The 13484-nt window shown below is 33.6% G+C and overlaps 1 protein-coding gene across 1 annotated transcript; it reads left to right on the top strand.

The window, feature by feature from the left end:
* Positions 1–5520: 5520 nt before the first annotated feature.
* LOC149024658 (two-component response regulator ORR3-like) lies at positions 5521–7315 on the top strand. Its single transcript, XM_089142976.1, has 6 exons — positions 5521–5641; positions 5734–5843; positions 5972–6037; positions 6076–6197; positions 6297–6367; positions 7168–7315. The coding sequence occupies exons 2-6, from the start codon at positions 5738–5740 to the stop codon at positions 7271–7273; spliced, it is 471 nt and encodes a 156-aa protein (XP_088999102.1). The 5' UTR covers positions 5521–5641; positions 5734–5737; the 3' UTR covers positions 7274–7315.
* The last annotated feature ends 6169 nt before the right edge of the window (positions 7316–13484 follow it).

Genomic DNA, 13484 nt, shown 5'->3' on the forward strand with positions numbered 1-13484 from the left:
ATATATTAACTACAAAATCCTACTAAATTAAGGTTGAAATCATAATAAAAAACCAAAATTAAATTGAATTTGAAAAATAAATAGATAGTGAAAGCAACCAAAGAATGGGAGTAACCATTATATTGAGACATGTGGCCATTGTATTCTTACGATCATATTTTTTGGGTGATGGTAAAGATATAGGATCTTACTTCAGTCTTGTGAGATAATTCAAACCGTCGGATCGAGATCTTGACAGAAATTTCAGATTCGATAGTCTGAAATTTAGCTTTGATGTAAATGCTCATAACTGAGGTCAAAATCAAAAGATATGTTACTGACACTTATCAGGAAAACAAAATTTTATAACATAGGTATGAACTCTTGTTATTTCCTAACCTAACTCCACTATTTTATTCTTTTATGTGCACTCTACATTTTAAGAAAGAGCCTGAGCATATATTTTCCATTAAAATAAAGGCATTTAATAATTTAAAATTAAATGATTCATTTTTTTTAATTTTATCTCTGTTTTATTAATGTAAGGCTACTTAGAAGTTTTGACCGCTGCCCATGATTTGTCGTTTCCTGCGGATTAGCCAAGAACTTGACTGCATGAGCGTGAGGATCCGGATCGGACCTACTGAAACCCGAATGGATCGAAATTACGATTAAGATCCAGATTCGACCCGCATCCACTGATACGAAAAGCCTAAACCCACTCCCCACTCCCCGCGCGACCCGTCCACATCAAGAAAAGTTTATCCAGAAAGGTACTTCAGAGTTCACACGCCTCACAAGTCAAAACTTCACGTTCCGTAACTAAAAGTTTTAACTGTTTACCAAAAAAAACTAAAAGTTTTAACTTTTCATCTTTACCAAACATGAGAATAGGCAGAATCACAGAACTTGGTCTGCAATTTAAAAGGGAAAGAGAAACCATGAAATATCTAATTTTATTTTATTTTTTTTGGTTTGAAATTATCCCAAAAAATTGAGGCAATAGAGGAAGGTTTTGTTTCAACTTCCAAGATTGTTAAGCGAGTCATTTTCGTCCATAAATGCCAATTGTCTTCTTCTATTTGGTAATAGTCTCAAATGGGAATCTTGTCATTCCAACCGTTGGATGTTTATTGATCACTCGTTGGTATGGGTGCTGCCTAACAAAAGCCTCAACCTCATACTTGATATTTCCAAGTACAAGCGTCCAACGTCACTGAGCTGAATGAAAATGATAGACATGACCAACTACGAAAATTACACGATTAGCTTTTTATAGGTTTTTGTTTTTCAGAAAAGTAACCCTAATGTTTAATTAACAAAAATTTGAATTTACAAAACTAACCCATATATATAGTGACTTTTCATCCATTTTGGACATTTTTTACCCATAAAAATAAACCACACTTAAGAAAAAAAATCACCATTTCAGTCATAAGAATCTTCGATCCTACTTACCCAAGCTACCCAGTGAAGAACTGAAACTTTCTCCAGCACTGTTTCTCTCCTCAATTTTCTATTTGTCATTTTCAGCTTCAACGTGATTGGCGGTGTTTGGTAGGATGAGAGGAATTCTATGGAGTTGGCAGAGAAATACGTTTGATAGAAGATCATCTGGAAGCAAGATTGACCAGCGTATGTTGATCAACATTAAAAAGGAATAAGTTTTTCTCACCCTTGGAGAAAGATCTATGATGTGATGTGGTTGACTTTATACATTAACTAATGTTGACTTCTAGTTACCTTTTTCTGGTCAAAATTATCATTACGCACGTGCTAGCCAACATGTTCTTCCATCAATTCCACCGTGATATAAGGAAAGAATGGGATAAGGTCTTTCATTTAGTTTGGTCACAGATGGATGGGAATATGGGATAGATTATCATACTCTCCCACACCACACGTTACACTAATACACTTATCTCACTGACGTTGACGTGGTTAGGTCTAGTGGGCCTGGGCCTTTAACGAGATCCTTGACTAGGGATTACGATTTTTCTTTTGATCCATGAACGAGCCCACGGGACCTCAGGCAAAATCATTGATAGTATGCCAAGGGTCCCATGATGGTTGCAGGGAGGCCACGCAAGAAAGATGATATACTTGATCCAGTGAAACTCATGAAAGGCCATCTGGAGACGGGAGAAGACTATAATAATATAACAAACAAAAAAAGTGAATCCGATCAATGAATTTGAGAAGGCATCCCTAGTGATAAGGTCGAATCGAGATTGGATACCGATAATAATCCGCCGAAAATATCCGTTATTGATTGTAATTCACTTTTACATTTTTATTAAAATTATAATCCGATTATCGAAGTCAATGAATCCGAATCCAATTACACATTTTTAAAGAACAATGTTAAATACTTTACTCTATGACACCGGGTGAAACTATTGGACCACTCACTATTAGTATCCATTTACATGTCTAGATGAAACTAGTGGACAAATCACTATTATGCCTTAAATTATATGGCACCTACTTGAAAAATTACAAATTATCCACAGTTAAGTTTTTTGTTAAAAAACGGGTAAAATTACCTAAATTCCATTACCTTTATTTAATTCATTTAAATTATAAAATTTAAATACCCAAATGCCCTCTAGGCATTGCAATGACATTATTATTATCCATTTAATACCATCTCATAACCAACCCTTAGGTGGGTGAACCCATCATCTACCTACACCTCGTCGAAAATTGCACACTGCCGCCATCGGAAACCAATTTTGGGGGTTGAATAATCAAACAAATTGAATTTAAAAGAAAAACGAAAAAGCATAACACTCACCAGGCATTGGGGATCAAACGTTCAAAACCAGGATTTTATCAGTGGAAGACAAAGAAAAATGAGGATGCATGTCACTTACATTCAAGCATATATATTTGAAGTGATTTCGAGCAAGTGAGAAGAAGAGGAAGAGGAAGACGAAGTCCCACTTGAATAATCTAGCAAGCCATTTGAAGTTACATTGACACCACAAATATAATCCAAGTCAAGATGAACTTCAGTTGCACTGACAAAAGAAAATTTCAAAATTCATAAAGAAACAGTAGAAATAGAGCTCATGTTGTAACCAGTGCTGATAAAACATGGATTATGCAAAAGATTAGAAGAAAACACACAGGAATTTGATGACGGAGTTCGGTCAAACGACCTAAGTTTTCGAGGCTCAAGAGAGGAGCTCACTCCACCATAACAGAGGGCAGAGGAACCTTTCAAATCTTGTATACAATGATTACAATCGAAGAACGCCCTCATCTAGGAGATCCCAATAGCATAAACCATGCCTGAATCCATTGATCATACACTGAAAGCCATCACGTTCAAGGAGTGGTGGTAGCAGCGATTCTTAGAGAACCCTAGGTCGCGAGGAAGAAGAAGATCAAACAGAGCAAATGAACCCAACAATTACATTAACTCCAAAAATGAGCCGAACTAGAAATATACAGAACAAAGCCTAAACCGAGTCATATGGCATCAGTTCAATGTGGTTCAAACAATTCCTTAAGTCATGCTTCAGGCAAACCAAATAGGCTAAATTACAGATTTGCCCTTAATAATATTCTCCTTTAATATGTAAGGTAGTCCCTCCATCATAGTTGACTAGACTTCAAGTGTCATCGTCCAAGTGTACCTGCAAGACAACAATAGTACCATGCAACACAACGTGCAAAGTACCTAAAAAACAACTAAATGTGTAAAAAAAAGCGTAAAATTTGCAGGCACATAATGCAAACAAATGCAACAAGTAGAGAAGTCTTAAACTACAACTCAAGTGTTCATTACTCTGACAAAAAATTTCATGGACAACAAGAGAAAATTAGACAGCATCTCCCCTAAAAATGTAATATACGGAAAACCTATATTTAATATACAACTCCAAATTGCAGAAAATACATAATTTAGAAAACAACATCACCAATTTCCAACAAGTCAAGATAATCCAAGAACTTGGAGAGAGGCAATGCTTTTGTACTACAATCTACAGGATTATGATTAGTACTTACTTTTTTCAATCAAAAGTACACCATAAATTATTTTCTCTCAAAAGAAGTAATGAATATCAATATGGTTGATTCTATTATGATAAATTGGGTTCTTACACAAGAAAATAACACTTTGATTATCAACAAATACAATAGGTTTTTCTTCAAAACATTCAATTTACATAATAAGCCATGTAACTAGACGCATTCATTCCTTCACACACTCAAATGCAACAACAAGCTCAACCTCAGTAGTAGACAAGGCAACCATAGACTGTTGTTGCACCTTCCAATTGATGCAATTTCCAGATAACATAAAAAAAAAAAAAGAAGATAATGATTTTCAGTTATTCTTATTACTAGCATAATTAGAGTCAGTATATCCTTCAAGAACAAAATTATTAGGCGAGCTTTTGAACACATTATCTTTATTAATAGTACCCCTCAAATACCTCAAGAGCCACTTGAGAGCAAGTCAGTGTTCTTTACTAGGATTGAACATAAACCTACTAAGCAAACTCATAGCATAAGCAATATTATGTCTAGTACATATCATAAGATACATAAGAAACCCCAAATAATTAACCTACTAAGCAAACTCATAGCATAAGCAATACCCTTTCTGCACCTTCACAAGCTTATCTCAACCCAACTTATGATCAATGGATGTGTCGAGATTAAGTACTCATGTGTTTTATCATTGGATCCTTTATTGAATCTATTCATGCTCAAGTAGTTGGATGTTATACGGGGATATCTCAATGCAATTGGAGCAACTTTACTCCACCTCTTCCACTAACCATGCAACTAGTCTCCCACTTGCAAATTATTAAGGAAGGAGGGAGTTGAATTCGTTATTACTTACTACGAATTAAAGGTATAGCAAATTGACTTGCACCCATTGGTGAACCTGTTTCAAATGAAGACCTATGTGTATGTATTTTATATAGCCTAGGTCCAAACTATGCTACTTTTATAACTTCAGCTTTTACTCGAAGTGTACCTATTACATATGCTAAATTACATGGTCTGCTCTTGTAAAGGATAAGCCTCTGAATTCAAATTCAAAATAAAAAATCTACGATAATGAATTTTATCATTAATTGATTCTTATCTCCAACCAATTAGGAAGAATTTTAGTTATACTTAAGCTGTTATAAGTCGTAGAACTTACCAAAAAATAAAAAAATTAAGTCGTAGAAATTATAAACAAGTTGCAAATCAAATTCAAATATTCAAAGAAGGATTCTCTCTTCCTGTGACTGGTCGTTTATTTTTCAGATATCTCGAAAATCAAACTTCTCAGGAAATTGAAGGAGAAAACTTCTCAGTTGCAATCCTAAGAAGATCTTCTACAATAACTACCGTTCACTTTACGTCAGCTAATCCTTTTCTGTTGTCTTCGTCCATTCCAATTCCCACCACTCACGTTCCCTGTCTCTCTCTTGGCAACAAGTCAATAACCCAAAATTCATGTATCTCAATTCTCAAGTTTCTTTCTGTCAGCCTGGACAGAAATATCTATCTCCCAAATCAACCAAAATCCTCTTTGTTCATCGTTTCTCGAGCTCCTCTGTTATTAGATTCGATTCCAAAGTTCACCTAATTCCTAAGACAGAAGTACAGATTAACAGTATCACAGCGACTGAGAAATTTTCCTTTTAAGGTCTCTGTTCTTCTTCTCAATATCTGAAGGCTTAAGGATTCAAAGCTGCAGTCTTTTTCTATTCCTTACTTCTTTCTAATTCTTCATTTCAGTAGAATGTCTGCTTCAACATCTGGGGAGAAACTCCATATCCTTGCTGTAGATGATAGTGTTGTTGACAGGAAGTTGGTTGAGAAGTTGTTTAGAAGCTCTTCTTTCAGAGGTAATTAACAACCCATGTTATGGATCCTTCTCTGCATCTGGGTTTTTGGAATATAGAGTGAAATGCCACACAACCTTAGGAACTCATCTGATACCCTGTTTTTCTGGGTTATTGTTTTTTGGGTTCAGTGACAACTGCAGAGAGTGGGAAAAGAGCACTGGAGTTGCTGGGTTTGGGCAAAGATAGTTCACATTGTCAGGTCAGCTACTCTTTATCTTCCTTTTGTTTAAAGATGACAGCTTGGAGATGATCTTGAAAGCAAAATTTTTCATACGAGAGTTGCAGGTGAATATGATAATCACTGACTACTGCATGCCAGAGATGACAGGATATGATCTTCTAAAGATTGTTAAGGTTAAATTAATAGATGTTTTTTCTCATGTTAATAAGATTTGGCGTTTCTTTGTTTGGGTTTTAAGATTATTAATGGTGGTTTTCTGGGTTTCCTTCTAGGAATCATCAAATCTGAGAGGAATTCCAGTCGTTATCATGTCCTCTGAAAATGTCCCGACCAGAATTAACAGGTAAAAGTTGATTTAGGCTGATAATGAAATAGTTATAAAGGTAAATGTAACTTACATGTCTTCTTAATTGACCAAATGTCACTAGGATCCCCTCTTAGTTGAATAATATCACTTACCTCCCCTTTTACTTAGAAAAATTATCAAATGTCATATCTTCTTCTATTAAGTTCTAATTTTAGTGTTTGTTAGTTTTCAAAAACTCTAAATTACCCTTAAAATTAAAATTACTCTCAATTAGTAAGTGAAGTAGTTGAAATTTGAAATATAAATTACCATCCATTAATGTTATAGTTGAAACTCCAAAATACCCTTTATTACTTTAATAATTAAAATATTAAATGACCTTCAATTAGTTTTATTCAAAAAGCCTAAAATTCCCATATGTTCTTTTCGTTAGAGAGATAAGGGGAAAAAACCTTATCTTTTTAATTCTATGAAAAAGAAATATATGAATATTTTGAAAATTTAATAATAAAACTAAATGAGGGTAATTTATGATTTTAATTATTAAAATAATTGAAAATACTTTAAATTTTAATGATAGTATAAATTGAGGATAATTTATGATTTTAAGTATTATAGTAAAATAATTTGAATTTTATATTAAAACATAATTTTAATTAAGGACAATTTGGAATGTTAATAAATATTTAACAGTAAAACTAGAACTTAACAAAAATAGTTAATGATTGAACTTTAAATTACAAGGTTGCCCTTCATTTTGTCTTTGAGTATTTATTATTGGGTCCTGTATCCTTTTAATCTTATTTATTTATTTGTTTAAAAAAATTTATAATTAGATGTTTAGATGGAGGAGCAGAGGAGTTCTTGCAGAAGCCTCTTCAACAATCTGATGTATTACGTTTGCATAACTACATTATGCGGGTGAATCAGGTCAGCCATTAATGAAGAAAGTTGATTTTAAAATCTAAGAAGATTAATGGATCAGGTCAGCCATTAACTACACGAGTTTGGAGATTTCAAATATCTAGAGATTTCAAATTTATAGATTTCAAATCTATGAATCATAATTATAAAATTAGATGTTTGGTTGTGGAATGAAATCGATTCATCCTAAAAAACAGATCACAGATTTGTAAGCAAAAACTTTTTTAAACTCGGACACCCCACCCATAAACTCGATTCACGTAGCGAAAGGTGAACAGAATTACAACCAAACGGATAATCCGATTCATGAATCCGAGATTGAAACTGGATTCATGTAACCAAACAGGCCCTTTTAAGGAATTTTGTAAAATTTATTCTCAGATTTTTAGTGCTGTTATACAAATAAAGAAGGGAATACAATTTTACTTTGTTACCTATGTTTGATTTATAATCTAAAGAGATTTTGTTTATTTCTATAAACAAGAAAATTTTATCCTTTTTCTCAAAGTACCAGCAATAGAAAATATACCATGAAACCAGTCCACCAATTTTCGCATCAAACCCCCAATTCCCCAAAGATAGGAGAAACCCGATTATTTCTTTTAATGATGTGTCAATCTTTCTCCGAATAAGATTAAGATGATATTTGTCTATAATTAATAATGATCAGAAGAATAGAAGAAGTATAGATATGCTAAAACACACCTAAATATGAAGCTGTTACTTTCAGGTTTTTTGGGAGAAAAATTCTATTTTCTAGTGGAGGAAGCAATATTAGAATTTTTACAACTAAAAGAATTATCTTGAGAGCTGAAAAGCTATAATTGATATTCAGATCTTTTTAAAAAGATTTTCAACTTGATAAGAGATGATCACCTACAATAAGCGTGAAACCTAAGTTTTAACTTCTCATACAATTAGGCCATTTTAAGAAGATTTTCAGCCAATTTAGTATTACCATAAGGTTTTAACATATTTTGCAAAATACAATGGTTCATAGAGAACTCAATCCAAACAAAAATAAATTAATATCGATTACCACTTTAGATGATTCTTAAGCTGCACAATTCTCATGATAATGAACCATGCAATAAAACTATGATCCACACCACCTTAATGTTCAAAAACATGTTTGGTATTTTTCACCAAACTACTTTTCATACATTTTTGTATCTTCCTTTTGGTGTTTTGTCAATCCATATTTTATTGTTTTCTTAACCAATTAATTATTTATTGTTTATTTGAACTCCAAATTTAGGTTCTATGACTAAATTTCAGCACATTCATCTTTCAGATTCATATCCCTTAACATAAGGTATTGGAGAGAATCAAATACTAATCTGAAAAAGAATGCATTAGGTTGACCCTTCCCAGAATTCACAATGGAAAAAGCTCATTCATGAGTTGCCGAAGATGCTCTACAATTCCTGACTTGAGAAATGATATTAATAAACAAGAATTGCAAGTTGAAGTTGAGAACAAATCATTAACACTTCGGCATTTGGCTTAACTGGAAGAAGAATGTGGAAGCTGAGAACTGAGAAAGTCAGGCATGACAATGCCAAGACAGAGTGGTACATGCAGTAGAGAACCCCACAAGTGACACAAATAGTTGAACTACTAACTATTAAACTCGAAAATTGAACTATGACGTTGTGGAACACGAATCAGCAAAAGAATGAAGAATGCTTTCTTGTATGTCATCTATCCTAGTCCACCTCCTTCGCTCTCTCTGTCTCTACTCTCTATCTTGCCCTCAGTTCAGTTCTTAACAGCCTTAATGATCAAAGATCAAACTACAGACAAAACGAATTGTGATATTCAGATGGTAGGGTAAGAATCCACCAAAGGAAATGAAAAACCTATCTCAGAATAGTACCACAAATACACTGTCAGCACAGAAACATCAACAATTTTGTGACCTTATACCTGATTGTGAATGCACAAAAGAAACCACTGGCGAGGGCTCTCTAGTTTCCAAAATAGAAAGGTAAAACTAGAAACCCAAGTAAATAAACTGAGAAAAGTAGGAAGACTGCTGACTAGAGAACGAAAAGAGATGCTACAGCTTCAAGAAACAACAGCACTACCAGTCCAATAACCTAGCTGGAATATGTTATTTATTAATACAGCACTCCCCTTATTAATTTATCAAATGTCACTTAGATCCCTCTAGTTGGATAAAATCATTTACCTTCGCTCTTACTTATCAAATGCCATATCTTCTTCCATTTAGTTCTAATTTTATTGTTTATTATTTTTCAAAAACTACACATTACCTTTAATTAAAAAATATTTTAATTTAAAATTCAAAATTACACTCAATTAGTGAATAAGTTGAAAGTTGAAACATAAATTACCATCAATATTGTTAAAATTCTAAAATACCCTTCATTACTTTAATAATTAAAATCTTAAATTACCTTCAATTAGTTTTATTCAAAAAGCCTAACATACCCCATATGTTCTTTTGTTAGAGAGATAAACGGGAAAAAAAACCATAGAAAGACGTTTAATTTTTTTTTAATCTTTTTAATTCTATAAAAAATAAATATATGGATATTTTGAAATTTTAATAATAAAACTAATTGTTGGTAGTTTAAGGTTTTAACTACTCAAACTATTGAGAATACTTTAAATTTAAAATTTTAAAATTTATATTAAAACATAATTTTAATAAAGGGCAATTCGGGATTTTAATAAATATTTAACAGTAAAACTAGAACTTAACAAAAAAAAAGTTAACGATTGAACTTTAAATAGATGTTTAGAAGGAGGAGCAGAGGAGTCTGCAGAAGCCCTCGACAATCTGATGTATCACGTCAAACACAATGCGGGTGAATCAAGTCAGCGCCAGCTATTAATGAAGAAAGTTAAATTTAAAATCGAAGAAATGATTTTTGGGCCTGTTTGGTTACATGAGTTTGAAATTTTCAAATATCCATAGATAAACTAAGATTTCAAACATAGAGATAATATAAAATAGATGGGTGTGGAATGAAACGGATTCAATCAAAAACAGATCGGATGTGAATGTGCAAAGATAGTGAAACCGGACACCCCACCCACAATCTAAGATCACGTAGTGTAAGAAGTGAATCAGATTTCAAAACAGATATTACAACCAAACAGGAAACTAGATTCAGAATCCAGAGATTTCAAGGATTCATGCAACCAAACAGGCCCTTAGGGAATTTTGTAAAATTTATAATCAGATTTTTAGCGCTAATATACAAATAAAGAAGGGAAACAAACGACCCATGTTTGGTGTATAATCAAAGAGATTTGTTATATATAAACAGAAAAACCCTTTTTAACCCAATTTGTTTCATTCATGGTTGACATGTCGACCGAATTTATACTGAAACTAATCAAATTCTTTGTTTCCCTCTCCAAATGATAAAGAGGATAAAATTTTTCAATTGGCTGAAAATCCCCTCTGAATTGATATTTCTTTTAATGATGATAAATCTATCATATAAGCAAACCCAGTCCAAGCCTGAATCTCTATCCTCTACTCATTCCATTGGACCGGATATGCCAGATCATGAAGAAGATTTTCAGTCAATTTAATATTATCATAAAGTTTTAGCATATTATGCAAAATACTTCCTAAAATTTTCTCACATACATTTAAAGTGAACACTGGTGTTTGAATTAACATTTAAAATGGCTCATGGAGAACTCAACCCAAACAAAAATAAATTAATATCTCATTCAAAGGTACGACAACCAGTTAATGAACCATGCAACAGAACCAGCAAAAAACAGATCACAGCATCACACCATCTAAGTTCAAAAACATGTTTGGTATTTTTCACCCAACTACTTTTCATACATTTTTGTATCTTCCTTTCGGTGTCAGTAGAAAACCAATCAAGAGATATAAAAAGAAGCGGGGATCAAATCCCATGCAGGCCAACAACTGCAGTCCATATTTTATTATTTTCTTAACCAATTAACTATCTATCGTTTATGAATTTCAAATTTAGAAGCTGGGTTCTAAATGCTCACCATGACTAAATTTCAGCACATTCATCTTTCAGATTCATATCCCTTAACATAAGGTATTGGAGAGAATCAAATACTAATCTCAAAAAATAAAGCATTAGGTTGACCCTTCCCAAACCTCACAATGGAAAAAGCTAATCCAGTAGTTGCTGAATATGTCCCTTTTGGTGTTACAATTCCTGAAATGAAAAATCATACTAATAAACAAGAATTTCAAGTTGAAGTTGAGAACAAATCATTTAACACTTGGCATTTGGGATGGAGAATGTGTGGAAGCTGAGAAAGTCAGGCATGACCAAGGTAAAGTACACAAGTAGTATAGAACCCACAAGTGGCACAACTAGTTGAACTAAGAACTGTTAACTGGAAAATTGAACTATGACACTGTAATATGAGTCTTCAATAAATGAAGAATTCCTTCTTGTCTCTCATCTAGTCCTCCTTTCCTCTCTCTCTCTCTTCTCTCTCTTGCCCTCAGTTCTATTCTTAACAGCCTTAGTGATCAAAGATCAAACAACAGACAAAACGAGTTGTGATATTCAGATGGTAGGGTAGAAATCCACCAAAGGAAATGAAAAACCTATCTCAGAATACTACCACGAATACACTGTCAGCAGAGAAACATCAACAATTTTGTGACCTTCTAATAAGCTGATTGTGAATGCACAAAAGAAACCACTGGCTAGGGCTCTCTAGCTTCAAAAATAGAAAGGTAAATCTAGAAACCCAAGTAAATAAACTGAGAAAAGTTGGAAGATTGTTGACTAGAGAATGAAAAGAGATGCTACAGCTTCTAGAAACAACAGCACTACTAGTCCATTTTCAATGTCTATTCCTGTCTAACAATCTTCTTCAGTACTTCCACAAGATATTGCCTTTCTAGGATTTTTAGGATGTTAACTTAATACATAAACTAACCTAGTAAGTCATTTGCTGGTGAATGAAAACAATTACATAACAACAGCCCTCATCATCCTTCTGGACTTCAACTTAAGAAATTCAAACTTATTCTGAAAATTTTCAGAACGAATCCCAAGTATCCATTGGTCATTCAGCTGTCCCAAGATGTCTATAGTTCGTGAAAAGAATGATATTTTCTTCTCCCAGAATAACCACTCTCATAAAAATTTAAAAATAAATAAATAAATAAGTAAATAAATAAAAAGCCTAAGCTAAGCATGTCTTTCCACATTTCTCCCATCGCTATGTAAGCCTTGTGCCTTATTTTTTCAGTTTCTAACATAGCCTTTGTGTGCATGTGTGTATGTATCTATATATAAATATGCTCCAACTAGAAGAATTGCTGATGTAGCATCACTCAACATTTGCCCTGCACCCAACATACCTTTCTATATGAAGAACTTGCAATATATCAACTTTAAGTTCTTACTCCCAAAAAATAATATTAAAGCAATGGTTGGTTAAATATGTAATATATAACTGGTGTCTTGTAGGGCCAAGTTTGTCCTTTTCAACTTCAGAGAGAGAGACAGAAAAGAGGCAATGACGACTGTGAAGGCAGACAGATGCCAAAAAAAGAAAAAAGGGCATGCTCCCAGCCACCTTACCATCCTCTGGCTCTCACTGACAACCCTAATTTTGCCTCCTCTTCTCTCCTAGCCTCTGCAAACCTGAACCACCTCCTCTTCGTGGCCACCCGGTTCTCACCCTACCTCCTATGTCTTATTCTCAACTTGATTCCTTAACTCCCTCTGCTGTTCTCCTGCTTCATTTTTCTGTTTCTTTTCACTCGAGGAACATGACAACAAGTCTGAAGCACAATAATGGCTGTACCCATGCCCCCATGTCTGGAACATGATATAAAGGATGGGAAGCCAAGTCAAGGTAATAAAGCATCAATGTGAAAGAATACAAATAAGATTTGGAAAGACAAATCTTGGTCCCCTCAACAAATCTCATCCTCATAAAGCCTCAAATCCAACTGCAAATCAAGTAGCAGCTACAAAAATATCAGTTAAGATTATGGCATCTCCTACTTCACCCCAATTTTTGAACTAAGAGAAAGCTGGTTAACATTCAACAGCAAAATCTATTACACCACTCAGCTTCCTCTATACAATTCCAGTACCTCAACAAAGATTTCATCATCACACTTAATTTACACCCAAGAGAAATTAATACTGTAGATTCAACTGCCTCTCCTACAGTTATATCACCCTTCCATCCACTTACACAACTTAATTTCAATTATTGTCCA

This window comes from Hakea prostrata, chromosome 2, assembly GCF_041222555.1.
Source record: "Hakea prostrata isolate BN-2017 chromosome 2, UWA_Hpros_2, whole genome shotgun sequence".
In the NCBI taxonomy this organism is placed as follows: Eukaryota; Viridiplantae; Streptophyta; class Magnoliopsida; order Proteales; family Proteaceae; genus Hakea; species Hakea prostrata.